This window comes from Neofelis nebulosa, chromosome 8 (genome assembly GCF_028018385.1).
Source record: "Neofelis nebulosa isolate mNeoNeb1 chromosome 8, mNeoNeb1.pri, whole genome shotgun sequence".
NCBI classification, from domain to species: domain Eukaryota; kingdom Metazoa; phylum Chordata; class Mammalia; order Carnivora; family Felidae; genus Neofelis; species Neofelis nebulosa.
The window spans coordinates 7,123,405-7,140,367 of record NC_080789.1 but is presented as its reverse complement, the minus strand read 5'-3'; the positions used below and the strand labels follow the sequence as shown (position 1 = coordinate 7,140,367).

The following is a 16,963-nucleotide window of genomic DNA, read 5'->3' as shown; positions in this document are numbered from 1 at the left end:
CTCCCCAGCTTTGTCACTGAGAAGCTGAATGACCTAGATGAAGGAGACGGTAAGCAGCATCACGTCTCTGAGCTGAGGCTGCCTCGTCCCCACATGGGCTCTCAGCACCACTGAGAGCAGAATGAAATGATGTGTGGGGGTCCTCAGTGCCTGGGAGTCACAGCCATCTGAGGCTCTATCCCAGCCCAGGGGAGCTGGGGGGCTGGTGAGGCAGAACCTGTGTGGGGGCCTGAAGGCCAGGGTAGGGTCTGACTGTGGCATTGTGACTTTCTTGCCGTGTGACCGTGGAAGATGGATAAATGAATTAATATGAATAAAGCACTGAAGCAGTGTCCACATTGGACCAACGTGTCCGGAGTCCCTGTCTCAGAATTGATTCTCTCCTCTATGACATATGGCCCTGGTTGGCTCTACTCGTCATTACTTCTGTGTCCCCACCCGCTTGCCAGGGACCCTCGTCTCTCCCTACCCACAAACGGCAAGCCTCCAAACCCTTCCATTTATCTCAGCTGGGGTTCCCTCCTCTCCAGGCTCAGCAACCACGGGACTCAGCAGCCTTCCGGGTGGTTCCCATTCCTCCCCGAATTCTCCCAACCCTGCCCTGTCATTTCTGTACCACGTGCACAGTGCGAGGGATCCAGAAGAGAAGGCTGGTTGCCAGGGCAACGGAGGATAAAGCCCTCGCTCTGCCAGGCTGCTGATTGGCTGAGACACGTCCCGCCTCCTGCCATCCTGAGGGCCGGGGGGCAGAGGGAAGTGTCTCTGGGGACAGCAGCTACGACTGAGTCCACAGGCCGACACTGAGCTGCTCAGGCCGAGGCGGTGCGCTCAGCACAGAGGCCCTGGAACAGGCATCTGCAGGTCGTGAGGTGGGTCTGCGGACAAGCAGGGGGTGGGGGGAAAGGGGCACCGAGTAGTGCCAATGCCTTGGGGGGGGGCAGAAAGAGGGGCTCTACGACCCTCACACTGTCCTGGATGGGACTTTGGCTAGAGTGGGGGCTGGAAAATTCCTTACAGATCATCTGGAAACCCCCCCCCCCTCCCATCTTGTCACTGTGCATGGGAAACCCTGAAGCCCAGAGAGGGTGAGGAGTAGCCCAAGGTCACACAGAAAGCCAGTGAGTGATTTGTCTCAACCAGGAGAAGGTCTAGGGGTCCTCAATCTGCCCCAGAATGGTTTTTATCGCAGGGCTAGAGAGGTTGGGGGGCCCTAAGCTGGGCTCCACAGATTCACACCATTGCAGCCAAAATTGCTACAACTCTGCCCAAGTTCCTCATTTTCATGTTTAAGCTGCAAGGGGACTGGGGTCCTGCCTGCGGCCAAGGGTGGGACACGAATCTTTTGGCCTCAGTCAGGTTAGTTTGGAGCAGCCTTCCTGCTTGGGAGCCCCCTTTCCCAACTTCCCCTCCACAGGCAACGCCAAGCGATTCTGAACTCTTTGGCTTTCCAGAAAGGCAGATGGTTAGGAGGGCATGACTAGGGCACCTTGAGACATTGTGCTTCGGAATAGCCAACGGGGACCCGGGGGGCCAGGGGCGGGCCCCAGGATGGCTACCCCTGGGAAGCAGCATCTCTCCCCCCCCGCCCCCACCCCGGGGTCACAGCCCGCCTTGAAGACCCACCTGGAAGTAATGGGACAAGAGGAGCTGGAGTTTGGAGACAGAGGTCTGAGGGGCTAGGGCTTGTCTTTAGCCTGTCCTGGAGGTCGCTCCGTCTTTCCCCCCTCTTCCCTCCCTCAGAAGCCATGGGGGACCTCTGCTCATTTCATTCTGCTCAAGGGTCTTTGCCCACCCCACAGGACTCAAACCTCAGGCCATCTCAGGGGGTTTAGGGTCTAGCTCTTAGCTCCCTTCCAATTGGGCAACCCAGGGCAAGTTAGTGAACCCGTGTGGGCCTCAGTTTCTTCATCTGTAAAATGTAGCCATTAACACCTACCCCACAGGCCCCGTATAAGGTTTGTGAACACATTCTAAGAATGTTCTCCCTGCCTGGGCAGGCAGAGGTGGGGCTTCTCACCCTACTCCTTTTATATACCTTAGGAAGGGTTTGAGGGTAAGTTAATGGGTCCTGCTTTATCCCATTTCTGGAAGAGATGGTCTGTGATCTGGCTTTTGAAGTACGAATAGAAGTTTGTCACCTGAACACAGAACAAAGGACATTCCGGGGAAAATGAAAGCATATGAAAGATAGAGACTGTATGATACGCAGGTGCGCATGGGTGGCTGGCAAGCAGTTCGAGATGATGCCAGGTAGGCCAGGAGATGAGGTTGGGGGGGGGGCTGGCAGAGCACAGATGGGGGTATCTCTGGGTCATTCTAAGGGGTCTGTGTGTATGTAACATTTATGAGGCACCTTGCACCTGCTGCCCTTCATGTTCCTGCTTTCCTGCCACTGGTTCACTGGAAATAATAGGTAATGTTACATGAGTGCTGGTTCCGATGCAGCCTGGTGCTAAAAGCTCTTTAGGCGTTATCTTGTCGAACATTCGCAGCGACCCTAAGAAATGGATCCTATTTCTTATCCCCATTTTACAGTTAGGGAAACTGAGGCTCAGAGAGCAAGAGCAAACAACGAGGTAGCACGTATTATGTGCCAGGCGCCAAATCTGAGTATTTTACATAAATTAACCCACTGAACTGTCACAACAGCCATACGGTCTAGGTGGGTGCTATTTTCATTCCCACTTTCCAGACGTGGAAACCCAAGGCCCAAGGATTTGGGGCCGGTGCTTGTTGTCCACAGTCTTATAATTATGATTTTGGGCATGGGCCTGAATTCGAGAGCCTGCGCAGACCCTGTTGATATCAACGAGATCCCCTGGGGATTGGGTGTTTGTTCAGCAAACCACACCCTGCCAGGATGTGCGGGTGGCTGGGGACCCACTCATCTGTGAGGGCTTGGCAAGCAGCAGCCTCTGAGACCGCACAGTCAGGGCCGGGAGGGGTGGCAAGGAGGAGGCATAGCCCATGTCGTCCTTTACTGAGTGCTCTGTTAGTGTCCCCTTCCACAGGGGACAATGATGCTGAGGCCCAGAGAGGTTAGGCAACTTGCCTGAGGGCACATATGCCTGAGAGGGGATTGAACCAGGCCTGGCCTTCAGTATAACTGAAAGGGTGGGTAGGAGCCAGCTGGTCCCCCCACCCCACCCTGTGATGGGTGCAGCTCTGTTCTTGGCGGGGGCAGGGGGCAGGCTGCTGAGCCACTGCCCTCCACTCTCCGGGGCCTCAGCCGTCCCATCTATAAGGTGATGCTCACACCTCCTGGCTGGGCGAAGCCTGCGCGCCTCCCTCCGGGCTGGCAGGTGGGCCAAGGGGCGCCTCCGCCACCACTCACCGCCCGTGTCTCGGCAGCTGAGGCCGCCGCGATGCCGCACTTCCTGGACTGGTTCGTGCCCGTGTACCTGGTCATCTCCGTGCTCATCCTGGTGGGCTTCGGCGCCTGCATCTACTACTTCGAGCCTGGCCTGCAGGAGGCGCACAAGTGGCGCATGCAGCGCCCCCTGGTGGACCGTGACCTCCGCAAGACCCTGATGGTCCGCGACAACTTGGCCTTCGGAGGCCCAGAGGTCTGAGCTGACCGGCGCCGGGCACCGGGCGCCCTCCCCCGCCTCGCCCAGCCTGGAGACCCTGAGGCAGAGAGAGGACAACGTCTGCTCCTCCGGGCCACCCCTCTGGAGCTGGGCCCTCCCAGCAGAAGCTTCTGGGTGCCCCGGGTGGACACTGGCTGCACCTGGTGAGATAGGGGCACCTGGGTATCTTGAGGTGTCACTGCTGCTGGCCCGGGGCTTGCTTTCCACCTCAAGCCAGTTCTCTCCACACCTGCCCTCCCCAGCTCTGGGTTTATCCCCCGCTGGCCTCCAGTGCCTTTGTGCTGCCCAGCACTCTCGCCTCTCACCTGGAGTCAGGCGCCGCCGCCCCTGCCTGTCCTAAGTGTCTAGATTCCCACTTCCCCACTGAATCCCCGGTGACACTCAACGGCCCGCTCCACCCGAGGAGGCAACCTCCCTGCAGCCTCACATGGCAGGCTTCAAAGCTGACCCAAGGGAAAGGCCCTATTTGGAGGGGTGTCTGCTCCTTCCAGTTCAGCCCCACCCCTCCGGACTCAGACTTGGCAACGGTGAGCGTGTGTGACGGGGTATGCAGAGGGGTGAGACCACAGAGGACGGAGGGGTGTGTGTGTGTGAAAGAGAGAGAGACAGAGAGATGAGAGAGAGAGTCTGGGAGGGGGGAGTGGGGAGGGGGACAGGCAGGTATGTATGTGTAAGAGGGAGAGCGGGGGGGCCCCAAGCAGGGCGGGAGGTGGCGGGGACGGGGCGAGCCTGTGATAGGCTGCCCACAGCGGTTCTCACCTCCCTCCCTGTGCCAGGTTTCCCTACTCTCTCCTTCCCCAAGGCCCCTGCCCTGTACTGCAGCCCCCAGCACCATCCCCCTGCCCAGCCAACCCCACCAGGGAGCCCTCCTCCTTTGTGGAACACTGTTGCCTCATTTGGGATGCCGAGTAGCAGCCTGTCTCACTCTCCTCCTCTGGGGCTTCCCTCTTAGTTTCTTGCAATAATAAAGACTTCATGACTATTTCTGCAGGACTGTCTCCTTTCCTGAAGGTAGGGTCATGTCTGTCATCTCACTGGATCTTCATAAAAGAAAAAAAACCATAATATTGCCATAAAACCCTTTGTAGGGATGGGGACACTTATTTCAGAGAGGGTAGGTAAAGTAATTTCTCAGCAGCAGCACTATTGACATTTTAGCCCAGATCATTCTTTTTTTTTTCACTAAAATTTTTTTTATATTTATTTATTTTCAGTGAGAGAGAGACAGAGTGTGAGTGGGGGAGGGGCAGAGAGAGAGGGAGACACAGAATCCGAAGCAGGCTCCGGGCTCTGAGCTGTCAGAGCAGAGCCCAACTCGAGGCTCTAACCCAAGAACCCTGAGATCATGACCTGAGCCGAAGTCAGATGCTTAACTGACTGAGGCACCCAAGTGCCCCTAGCCCAGATCATTCTTTGTGGTGGGAGACTGCCCTGTGTGTTGTGGGATAATGAGCATCTCTGGTTTCCACCCACTAGAAACCAGTAGCTCTCACCCCCTTCCCTTACTTGGGACAACCAAACCAGTAGCTGGAGTACACGAAGCAGAGTACCAGTTAGGATGTGAATTCGGGCACAGAGACGCGAAAACAACGGGGCCTTAAACCAAATAGAATGTTCTTTCTCACAGCACCTTTCATGGGAAGTTTTCTGGAGCTGGTCTGATGGCTGGTTCCACACATGTCCAGGGATCTGTGCCTCTCTGTGGCTATTCCCCGTGCCTGGCATGATGCCTTGGTTGGCAAAATCCAGAGGGCTCGCTTGCACCCCCAGCAACAAGGTGGAGGGAAGTGTGACCCCTTCCTTCCTTGGAGGACACTCCATGATGGCCGTCCCCCTCCCATCCCCTTACATCCTACTGCTCAATACTTAGTCATATGGTTACTTCTAGCTGGAAGGGAGGCTGGGAAGTATATTCTTTAGCCGGGGGGCTGTATGTTCATTTATTTTTTTTATTTTTTATTTAAAAAAAATTTTTTTTTCAACGTTTTTTATTTATTTTTTTTGGGACAGAGAGAGACAGAGCATGAACGGGGCAGGGCAGAGAGAGAGGGAGACACAGAACCGGAAGCAGGCTCCAGGCTCTGAGCCGTCAGCCCAGAGCCGGACGCGGGGCTCGAACTCACGGACCGTGAGATCGTGACCTGAGCCGAAGTCGGACTCTTAACCGACTGAGCCACCCAGGCGCCCCAGAGACTCTTTTTTTTTTTTTTAATTTTTTATTTAAAAAAAAATTTTTATTTATTTATTTATTTATTTTGGGACAGAGAGAGACAGAGCATGAACGGGGGAGGGGCAGAGAGAGAGGGAGACACAGAATCGGAAACAGGCTCCAGGCTCCGAGCCATCAGCCCAGAGCCTGACGCGGGGCTCGAACTCACGGACCGCGAGATCGTGACCTGGCTGAAGTCGGACGCCTAACCGACTGCGCCACCCAGGCGCCCCTAAAAAAAAAAAATTTTTTTTAACGTTTATTTATTTTTCAGACAGAGAGAGACACAGCATAATGGGGGAGGGGCAGAGAGAGAGGGAAACACAGAATCTGAAGCAGGCTCCAGGCTCTGAGCCATCAGCCCAGAGCCTGACGCGGGGCTCGAACTCACGGACCGCGAGATCGTGACCTGAGCTGAAGTCGGACGCTTAACCGACTGCGCCACCCAGGCGCCCCAGAGACTCTTAAATATGAAGAACAAACAGAGGGTTACTGGAGGAGGTGTGGGAGGGGGGATGGGCTGAATGGGTAAGGGACATTAAGGAATCTACTGAAATCATTGTTGCACTATATGCTAACTAACTTGGATGTAAATTAAAAAACAAAAAGTCCACCTCCTTGGGGTGCCTGGGTGGCTCAGTCGGTTAAGCGTTCCACAACTCTTGATTTAAGCTCACGTCATGATCTCTAAGTCTTGAGATCAAGCCCCTCATCAGGCTCTGCACTGGGTGTGGAGCCTGCTGGAGATCTTCTCTTTCCCTCCCCCTCTGCCTGTACCCTGCTCATGTGTGTGTGTGTGTGTGTGTGTGTGTGTGTGCGCGTGCGCGCGCGCTCTTTCTCTCTCTCTCTCTCTCTCTCTCTGTCTCAAAACAAACAAAAACCCAAACGTCTGCCTCCTTGAAAGGGGGAGAACACACGGTCACAACTATCATTCTATTGTCGTAGGGATTTGCTGAGGCCACAGGGCAGTGGGCTGAGATTTGGACCAGAAATCCTGACCCCAGACCAGGGCTCACTCTTGCACAGGCCCCATCTAAGGAATGAAGGAAGGCAAAAGTTGCCTCGAGGGCTGGAGCTGCTCTTGCTTCAGGGGGCAAACCGGGTCTTGTACACACCATCTTGCAGAGCCGGGCTGGGGTGAGGCCAGAGAGGCGCCTCGGGCTCACACCCAGGTGCCCCCTTCAATCCTGTGCCCTCGGTGCGTCTCTGGCTTCACCCGAGCCTGGCCCTGCTGTGCCTGCCCCTCCGGCAGGGCATTCTGCAGCTTGGGAGATTTTCCCACCCCCTCCCCGACCACGTGGCTGCCCCTCACTGCCACCCAGCCCTTGTGCAGGCACAAGACACCAAAGTGAAAACAGCTGAAATAAAAGGGTTCGGTTCCAGACTCGCACTTGGCTGGAACCCTAGGGCTCAAGGATGTCGCCAGGACATGCCATCTCTCCGTCTGTCTCTTTGTCTCCCTCAGTCCTGGTTTCCTTTGTGCGGGCATTCTCCACCGGGTGGTAAGGCTCCCCTGGGAGTCCCCGGCTCCCACAGCCCTTGGCGCCCTGATTTCAGGGGAGGGCATGCATCTTGTTGTGGTGAAATCTCAGGGGATGAACTCGCATTGGCCCCCAGGGCACATGAGTTGAGGGCGTGGGATGCCCCGATTGCCAGGCAGCTCTGGTGCCCACCACTGCAGCCAGGGGCAGTTAGCCTGCTGATCACATGGTCCGAGGAGGGGGGCAGGGGTAGGCAGTGGCAGTTGCCTAAAAGAGGGAACGGGTGCCAGGTGAAAAATAGTGGGGCTGAGAACGTTCTACAGAGGAGGAAATAAGTACAGAGAGAAAGAACCCACCCAGGCCATCCAGAGGGTTCCACCACCTGGGTTTGCAGCATGAGGGAGGGGAAGGGTGGACAGGAAAGCCCAGAGTCTGGTGAGCATATGAGTGGGGGCTCTGAGTCTGGCTGTCAGGGCAGGCAGGGTGCAGCAGAAGTAGGTGGGCGGGTGAGTGGGCTCTCTGGGGACCCACTGGAGGGTGGAGCCCTTCCAAGGCCTTAAAGATCACCCCACACAAGAATGGAGGGGGGACCAGCACCACCCACCAGGTAGCCGGTCCCAATCTGCCTCAGTTTCTCTGGCTGGGCCAGCCCCAATGTATCTGGGCTCCCTTCCCTGAGGGGGTAAACTTCTTATCTTCTGAGGCTCTGGATTTCACGAGCTAAGTGAGCAGAGGTGTGAGGCCTGGGGCTGAGAGCCGGGGCACCAGGGCTAGAAGCTCAGTGCTACTTATTTATCAGAAAACTGTCTCCCAGCCCTGGTCAGAGGCAGGACCAGGAAGGGCCCAAGCACATGCCCTGTCCATGAGTGCAAGAAACATCATAGATCCCAACTCCACTGGCTTGGGCAAGAAGGGGAAGTTTCCATGAGGACACTGGGGTGTTCAGACCCTGCAGGACAGGAAAGTAGCAGACGTCAGGACAACGAGAACTAGGCACTCAGATTCACACCATTAAGAAAAAATTTTTTGGGGGGCGCCTGGGTGGCTCAGTCGGTTGGAAGTCCGACTTCAGCTCAGGTCACGATCTCGCGGTCCGTGAGTTCAAGCCCCGCGTCGGGCTCTGGGCTGACGGCCCAGAGCCTGGAGCCTGCTTCCGATTCTGTGTCTCCCCCTCTCTCTGCCCCTCCCCTGTTCATGCTCTGTCTCTCTCCGTCTCAAAAATAAATAAACGTTAAAAAAAAAAATTAAAAAAAAAAAAAGAAAATTTTTTTTTTAACTTTATTTATTTATTTTGAGAGAAAGGAAGAGAGCATGAGCAGGGGAGGGGCAGAGAGAGGGAGAGAGAGAGAATCCCAAGCAGGCTCTGCGCTGTCCACACAGAGCCCAATGCCGGCTCGAACTTATGAACCGTGAGATCATGACCTGAGGTGAAATCAGGAGTCGGACGCTTAACCAACTGAGCCACCCAGGCGCCCCATTTCTCACACCATTTTTTATTCTTGCTTCTGCACACCTATTTCACGAGTCACCACCTGACCCCCTGATCATGGCCACCTGCTGTCCAAGTTTGATATCCTACCTGCTCCAGCCATCGGTGTCAGTTATCTGTCCCTCTCTCTGGCCTCAAGCCCAAGTATCTCACGGGAGGGATTCACTGGCTCATTCTAGGTCAGACGCCTATTTTAAACCAGTGATCCAAGGCTGGGGCAGTGTCCTGTGTATGGCCCAGCTTGGGTCAGGGCCCACCTGGACCAACATGGCCCCAGGCCGGGGTCATCTCAGGACAAGGCAGTTCTCTTGGGTGTTGGCAGAGGGGAGAGTTCAGCAGAAATCATGTAAATTGTCCCCTGACCCCCAGTCCAAACACACCAAAAAGGCTCTGTTGGACGTGGATTGGGCTGGACTGGCTGGGCCTGGGAGGACCTCAGGCTAGACCCGGCCTACAGCCAGATTGTTGTGTTACCCTACACAGTGTTTTGGAGAAAAAAAAAAAGGAAGAAAATCAATTGGCAACATTTATGTCAGGAGATTTCACGTGAAAAATCTCTTTTTCTGACTCCTCTTCAAAAATAAAACTTCGGGGGCACCTGCGTGGCTCAGTCAGTTAAGCATCCGATTCTTGGTTTCGGCTCAGGTCATGATCTCGTGTTTTCGTGGGTTTGAGCCCTGCGTTGGGCTCTGCGCTGGCAGCACGGAACCTGCTTGGGATTCTCTGTCTCCTTCTCTCTCTGCCCGCCCAGCCCACTTGCACTGTCTCTGTCTCTCTCAAAATAAATAAATGAACTTGAAAAAATAAAAAGACTTAAAAAAATAAATAATAAAACTTCTGGCCACACTGGGTCAGAAGAGTGAATGTGTTCAAGGTTATAAACTCATAACTTCGGCAGGGAAGACGTTGACTGTGACCCCACGTGAGGCTTGGGCAGTGGCCAATCCTTCTCATAGGACGTCTGCCTCTGTACAAGGGCTGCTGAGGAGAAGGCTGAGGCTCAGAGAGGGTCTTCTGCTCTTAAACCTGGGCCCTTTCCCAGTTCCCAGGGCTTCTTACATAAATGTTTATTTACACCTGCTCTTCTCATAAAGAACACAAGAAGATTTCTGTTAAAGAAGCCACACATACATGGGGGTGAGAAAGAAATGTTCCAACTCTGACCCCTGCTGTCATACTATTACTTATCTCTGAGCTTCCTGGCAGCCACAGGGAAAGAAGAAACACAAAGAGGTCATTTTATTCTTTTTATGTGACAGAAGGGAGAAACTGAATCTTCATGAAAGACAAATTTCTGGTTCTAGATACTAAAAAGAAATGTCTCATATGGGTTGTTGACACAACAAACTGCATTGTCAGCATTTAAAAAAAAATGTTTATTTATTTTTGAGACAGAGAGAGACAGAGCATGAACGGGGGAGGGTCAGAGAGAGAGGGAGACACAGAATCCAAAACAGGCTCCAGGCTCCGAGCTGTCAGCACAGAGCCCGACGCGGGGCTCGAACTCACAAACCACGAGATCATGACCGGAGCCGAAGTCGACCGCTTAACCGACTGGGCCACCCAGGCGCCCCCATTCTCAGCATTTTTTACAAGGGGGAGGGTTGACCCAGATAGCAGAGCCTACAGAAAGAGGCCAGTGCGCGAAGACAGATTTTTTCATCTGCCAGGGCATGCTAGAGGACTGCACTGGGAGCACCTTGAGGTCAGGACCTGACAATACTAAATCCTATAAAACTGCTCATTTACATTGGACGTCCTTGGGCAAGCTTCCTTGGCTCTCGGACACACACGGGAATTCACCAAGCATTTCTGTGTGCCAGGCACTGAGAACCACAGGTGATTAAAGCCCAGATAAATGTCCGCTGCCAGTGCCTGGCATTGTGCTCAGCTCATGGCAGGTTCTCCATGGAAAAATAACCTGCGGGGCGCCTGGGTGGCTCAGTCGGTTAAGCGTCCGACTTTGGCTCAGGTCATGATCTCGCGGTCCGTGGGTTCGAGCCCCGGGTCGGGCTCTGTGCTGACAGCTCGGAGCCCGGAGCCTGTTTCAGATTCTGTGTCTCCCTCTTTCTCTGACCCTCCCCTGTTCATGCTCTCTCTCTCTGTCTCAAAAATAAATAAATGTTAAAAAAATTAAAAAAAAAAAAAGAAAAAGAACCTGCCAGTTATTTCCTTATCCCTGCTTCGCCTGCCCCACTGGTTGTGGCAAATGTTAAGGCCCTACAGAGGCATGTCACATACCTGCTCTACCCCAGCACTAGGCCTGGCACCAAGAATACAATGACAAAGAAGAAGAAGTCTCTGTATCAAAGGAGCTCACAAACTGGAGGGGAGGACAGATGTGTAAACGAATTACAAAAGTGTGATTGCAGCAAGAGAAGTATGTACGAGAAACTGAAGACAACTGAAGACATGCCTACTCTCGTGGATGGGGTTTGTCAAGGAAAGCTTCCTGGAGGATATAACCACTCAGCTGGGTTTTGAAGGCTGAATAAGAGTTTTCCCTAAGGGGAAAAGGAGTCAGCAAGTGCAGACCCATAACGGCTTGAAAGAACCCGTCCTCGCTAGAAACTGTGAGTGGTGGGGTGCCTAGGTGGCTCAGTCGGTTAAGCGTCCAACTCTTGATTTCAGCTTAGGTTCGTGGGATCGAACCCTGCATCAGGCTCTACACTGACATCGTGGAGCCTGCTTGGAATTCTCTCTCTCTCTCTCTCTCTCTCTCTCTGCCCCTCCCTCTGCTCGTGCGTGTTCTGTCTCTCAAAAATGAATAAACATGAAAAACAAAACAAAACAAAAAACACCTGTGAGTGGTATCGTGTTTGAAGCACAGAATGTCAGTAAGTCAGTGAGTAAGTGGTGGGAGGGGAGACTGAGCAGAAGGTGGTTTTTCAAGTAAGGCTTAGATCCAAGGAGAGAACCTGATGACTCTCCAATTGCTTGACTCCTCCAGGAAGACTTCCCTGACCCCACGAGTAGTTTTCCCCATTACAGCCCTAATCTCGTAGTGTGATTTTGTTCGTACGTCTGTAGAGAGTAGCAATGGTGCCTCTTCATCTCAGACCACACCCTGCCTGGCACTGGGCAGGGCCTCCATGAAAGCATGCTTTTTGAATGAATGGGCTGGTCTCTGGAAGTCCTGCCAGGGGCTACCCATCTGCTTAGATGCTAAGATTTTAGAATGGCTCAGAGCCTTCCTGGGGGCCGGAGGGGGGGGGCGGGAAACAACTGTTGTGCAGGTTTTTAAATGTTTGGGGGGATTTTGCAGAGTCCTGAGAGCTTTCCTTTCCCACCATCTGGGAGCTGTCAGGATATGGTGGGTGTGTCTGGGCCAGGCCCAGAACAGGAGGACAAGAGGCGGGAATGTGCAGGGTCCCTGCGTAGGAATGGTTGCAATGTTCGGACTCTGGTCCTGGAGGGTGGTACAGGCTTCTCATTGTTCCACGCCCTCGGCTCTCCACTCTGGCGGGGCGGGAAGGGCTTGGAAAGGCCAGAGACCAGCTTTGGGAGGAGGGCAGAGGCTTCAGGCTTCCTCAAAAGATCATCACACTGTCAGTCAACACACTCACAGAGAACGTTAGGTGGGCAAAGCCCCATTTCTTCCTCCCCATATAGTAGGAGGGGCTCTTCCTCCCTTCCTTCCAGCCACTGGTTCCTTCCTTCCATTTCTTCCATTCCATTTCTCTTCCTTCCATTTCTCTTCCTCCCTTCCTTCCTTCCGTCCAGCCACTGGTTCATTGTGTGAATCTCCGCAAGTCCATTTCCCTGCAGCTGTAAGCAGGTGGAATTGATGTGGACGTCACAGGAAATCATAAGGGTAAATACAAAAGGAAAACAGAATTACAAGGTAACAGTTTTAATGGCTAACGTGGATTGACTTCATTGCACTTCTCACTGTATTCCCACAAGCATGCAAGTGGGTCATCAGTCCTGTTCATCAAATATTTCTGGCTCTTCAACTCTCATGTATAGTAGGGTTAACCTCTCTACCTCCTTGTGGTGGGTGGGGCCATGCGACTAATTCTCGCCAGTGAGTTGTGATCAGATGTGAGTCCAGGCCAAAGCATTTCTCTTCCTCCCTTCCTTCCTTCCTTTTTCTTTCTTCCTTCCTTTTTCTTTCTTTCTTCCTTTTTCTATATTTCCCTTTTTCTTTCTTTCTTTCTTTCTTTCTTTCTTTCTTTCTTTCTTTCTTTCTTTTTTCTTTCTTTCTCTCTTTCTTTTTAAATTTATTTAAGTTCTCTCTACAACTAACGCGGATTTTGAACTCACAACCCCGAGATCAAGAGCGGCATACTCTCCAGACTGAGCCAGCCAGGCGCCCTCAGGCCAAAGCATTTCATAGCAAGTGCACAGCTCTCCACTCCCTTCTCCCCTCTCCCACGATGAGGAGAAAGGCTCCAGCATAGGGCTGCTCCATCAGCCTGGGTCCCAAAGTCAAGATGACTCAGAGCAGAGCCTCCATGGATGCAAACCAGTGTGGACGTGAGAAATGAACGAGAAGTAAATCTTTGTTTTTATAAGCCATTGGGATTTTGGAATTGCTTGTTATTGCAGTATAATTTAACCCGTGCTGACTGATAATAATCCCCATTTCTACAGATGAAGAGCTCAGAGAGCTTGTAACCTGTTCAAAATCACACAGCTATAGCAAACCCAAGTTGGATACTCTAAAGCCTGTGCCGCTTGTCTGGGAGGCCACCACAATGGTTTTTTGTTTTTTTGTTTTTTTGTTTTTGCTTGGGTGAAAGTCTGTCCTCTGAGGTTACTGCCAGGTTTGTGGATCTTTCCTTTGGTGGGAAAGAACAGCAGTACAGATGTGAGGTCATTACCTCGTTGGGCCACTAGAGGGCAGCTTGTCATTACTGGGCAGGCAGTGTCCTCCTGGCCCCCTCAACCCTGGAGGACAGAACAGGGCCGATGGGCAGGGGGGGAATACAGACATGAACCAGATTCGCTTCTGGCTCTCAAGGCCCTAACAGCCTGGCAGGTAGCCGGAGGGAGGAATTCTAGATATTTAAGCTAGAAGAGATCACATGCAGGCACCTGGGACCTATTTACAAAGGCAACTGAGGCCCAGAAAGGCAAGTGACCTGATGGCAGCTGTATAATGACTCATTTGCCAAAGTGGGGAGAGAATCCGGGACTCCTGACTTCTTCTCAGGGTTTCTTCATCTCGGAGATAATGCAGTCCACTGGGGGTGACCAGTAAAGTCTCCCCCTGCCCAATCGGTCCATGCAGAACTGTGCTGTCCCCTCCCCAAACACCTCCGTTCTTCCTCAAGTTCGGCTGGTCCCCAGGCCTCAAAGCAAGAAGGGACGGGGCAGGAACTCCAGACAGCTTCCCTCCCCCATCCACTGGACTCCAGCAGGTGTTGTCCTGGCAACCAGAGAAAACCAAGTGTGAAAAGAAGGGCCGAAAGCGAGAGAACGGATGAACAGGGGAAGATCACAGGTCCACATATTCGCCATTCACTCATTCATTCATTCACTCATTCACTCATTCTACAGACACTCAGGAGGCCGGCTCTTGCCAGGCCCTAGGACCCAGAGAAAAGAAAATTCAGGCTCCTCAGAACTGTCCAATATGACAACACACATTAAAATGAAATAAAATAAGCAATTCAGTTCCTCGGTCGCTGTGGCCACGTTTTAAGTGCTCAATAGCCACCAGTGGCCAGTGGCTGTCACACTGGATAGCGCAGATATAGAACATTTCCATTGTCACAGAATGTTCTATTGGCCAGCACGGCTCCAGAAGCTCACTCACTACGGAGAGCAATACACAGGAAAATCGACCTGACCTCACAGCATTGTGTGGGCTGTGGTGTGCTCATCAGCAAAAAGCAGGTGACGAGGCGGAGATTACAGGAGATGCCAGGAGAATGCTTAGCCTACTTCCTGGCTCAGGGTGAGTGCTGGAAAGATGTCATCCACCATCTCTGCGGTGTTACCGTAAGGACCTGTCTACGTCCCCATCTTCCTAAGCGGACTGTGAGCTCCTGCCCAGCCCTGGCACAGTGTTTGGAGTATAGTAAGTGTTCAGTAAATGGCAGCATTATTAGCACCATCATCATCATTACTATTGGTTTGGGGAGGCCAGGCAGCGGGGCACCATCCCACCCCCCTCCCCACCCCCCCACCCTCCCACCCCCCTGCAGGTGGCCTTGAGTCCAGGGCAGCCCAGCCTGGCCATTAGGAGCCTCCCATGGCCCTTCAGGATTCCAGAGGCTCAGAGCAGCCATTCACTGACGCCCACTGCTGAGAAACCAGCCCCTCCCTCCCTGCCCCAGAGCCAGCTCCGCTGGGGATGTAGCTGGTGGGACAGGTCAGGAGAGAGCTGGGCCCTAGGCCTGGGGACTATGGCCTGGGCGCTGAGTGGAGGCCCATGAGGGGGCCAGAGGGAAGAGGCCCCTGAGCTGGCCACACTGGCCAGAGTCTGGGCACAGGGGAGGTGAGAGGCTTGTATCAGCCTCAGCTTCCCAGACTGAGGGGCACTGGACTTTTCTTGTCCTCTGATCAAGGTAGGTGGGTATTTATGTGTGCGTGTTTGGGGGAGTGGGTGGCATAGGACCAAGGGATAGATGACAGGAGTGTAGACTCAGCGAGGGGTGGGGATCTGGTGACACTGGACCAAATGGACCTCAGAAATCCGATCCCCAGGCCTGCTGTCTCTGTGTGGGCGTGCACACTGAGGGTAGACGTTTGGGGTGAAGTGCAGGATATACGTGCGTGTGTCCAGGTATGTGTGGTTGTGAACAAGGGAAGGAGAGCAGGCCTGAGGGACGTGCTCAGTGGGGAGTGACGGAGGCTGACACAGTCTCGGGTACAAATATGTGGCTGGAGAGGGGCTGGAGTGTCACTGTGAGGGATGAGAAGATCCCTTGCTGCAGACTTTAGGGACCTGGCGTTAGGGTCAGTGCGCTCTCCTGAGAACTCCTCCTGCCAGCACCGGCCTGCCCCGCCTGCTGTGTTGAAAGCAAGAGAGGGGAGCCTGGGTGGCTCAGTCGGTTAAGCGTTTGACTTCGGCTCAGGTCATGATCTGGAGGGCTGTGAGTTCAAACCCCGCATTGGGCTCTGTGCTGGCCGCTCAGAGCCCGGAGCCTGTTTCAGATTCTGTGTCTCCCTCTCTCTCTGCCCCTGCCTCCGCTCGTGCTCTGTCTCTCTTGCTCTCAAAAAGAAATAAAACATAAAAAAAAGAAAGCAATAGAAACAACTTTGTTACAACAGGTAAGTTGGATGGAGCCCAGGGTGTGTACAGGCTGGCCATCTGGGGGCCTTGGAGCCCACCTTGGGGAATGGCTCATCCACACAGACTACCTGCCACGGTCCTTGACCTCCACCTCTCCCCACCTCCAGGTGGTTTGTCACTTCCATCCCTGGGCTGGGCAGCCTTCTCCAGCCCCAACCCCAGACGCGGAGTTTCAACAGTGTCCCTGCCGTTCTCCTGGCCTCCACTTCCGTTCCCCTCTGATCCCTCTGTCATACTGCATGGGAGTGACTGTTCCCACCAGCAGATCTGACGAGGTCATCTTCCAGGGCGGAGCATCCTTGTGGCCTGGCTTGGTCTTCACCGCACCCGTGGTTTCTATTCCCTGCACCTCCGTCCCACCCCCTACAGCCTAGGACTCCCACAGTGGATTTTCAGGAAGATGCCACACCCTCACCTTTGGGTCTTTGGTGTGAACAACCCCTTGGTCCAGCCTTCCTCCTCTGAGGCCCAACACTGAGCTAATGCTTGGTCCAAAGCTCACCTCCAGCTTAGTCCTGCCTGCTTCACTGCCTGGCACCGCTGGGGATGGTAGGTTTCTCCCCGGGCCAGGGACTGTGGCCTGTTTACTGGACAAGCCTCCTCCTGCGAGCACTTGTCTCTTCACCTCCCCAGCCTCACCTTCACCAGGCTCCTCTGCAGCTCCAGCAAATTCTGGCTCCAGTAGCCAGGGGCTTTTTCCTGGTTCTGGGCGGAAGCCCCAGAGGCAGACTCTGTTTCCAAGCCAAATGGGTCACCCCTCGGCCTCCTACCTGGATGCCTGGACTCCTATTTTGGCTGCCGTGGGTGGGAACCCAGAGCACTCTGGCCCCTCCTGAAAAAGACAGGTAGACAGGCTCCCAATAACCACTGCCCTCCTGCAGGGTCCCTGAACAAGGCCCCTTCAGACCAAGGCCCCAAGACTGGTAGTGCTTTTTTTTTTTTTTAACC

The 16,963-nt window shown here is 53.8% G+C and overlaps 1 protein-coding gene across 1 annotated transcript; it reads left to right on the top strand.

Annotated features, from left to right (window-relative positions):
* The first annotated feature begins 746 nt into the window (after positions 1 to 746).
* SMIM45 (small integral membrane protein 45) lies at positions 747 to 4,580 on the top strand. The gene is made up of 2 exons (XM_058741150.1): positions 747 to 869; positions 3,352 to 4,580. The coding sequence occupies exon 2, from the start codon at positions 3,366 to 3,368 to the stop codon at positions 3,570 to 3,572; it is 207 nt and encodes a 68-aa protein (XP_058597133.1). The 5' UTR covers positions 747 to 869; positions 3,352 to 3,365; the 3' UTR covers positions 3,573 to 4,580.
* The last annotated feature ends 12,383 nt before the right edge of the window (positions 4,581 to 16,963 follow it).

What these genes read in the sequence shown, in the direction of transcription:
- SMIM45 (XM_058741150.1), top strand. Translation starts at nt 3,366, where the DNA reads ATGCCGCACTTCCTGGACTGGTTCGTGCCCGTGTACCTGGTCATCTCC.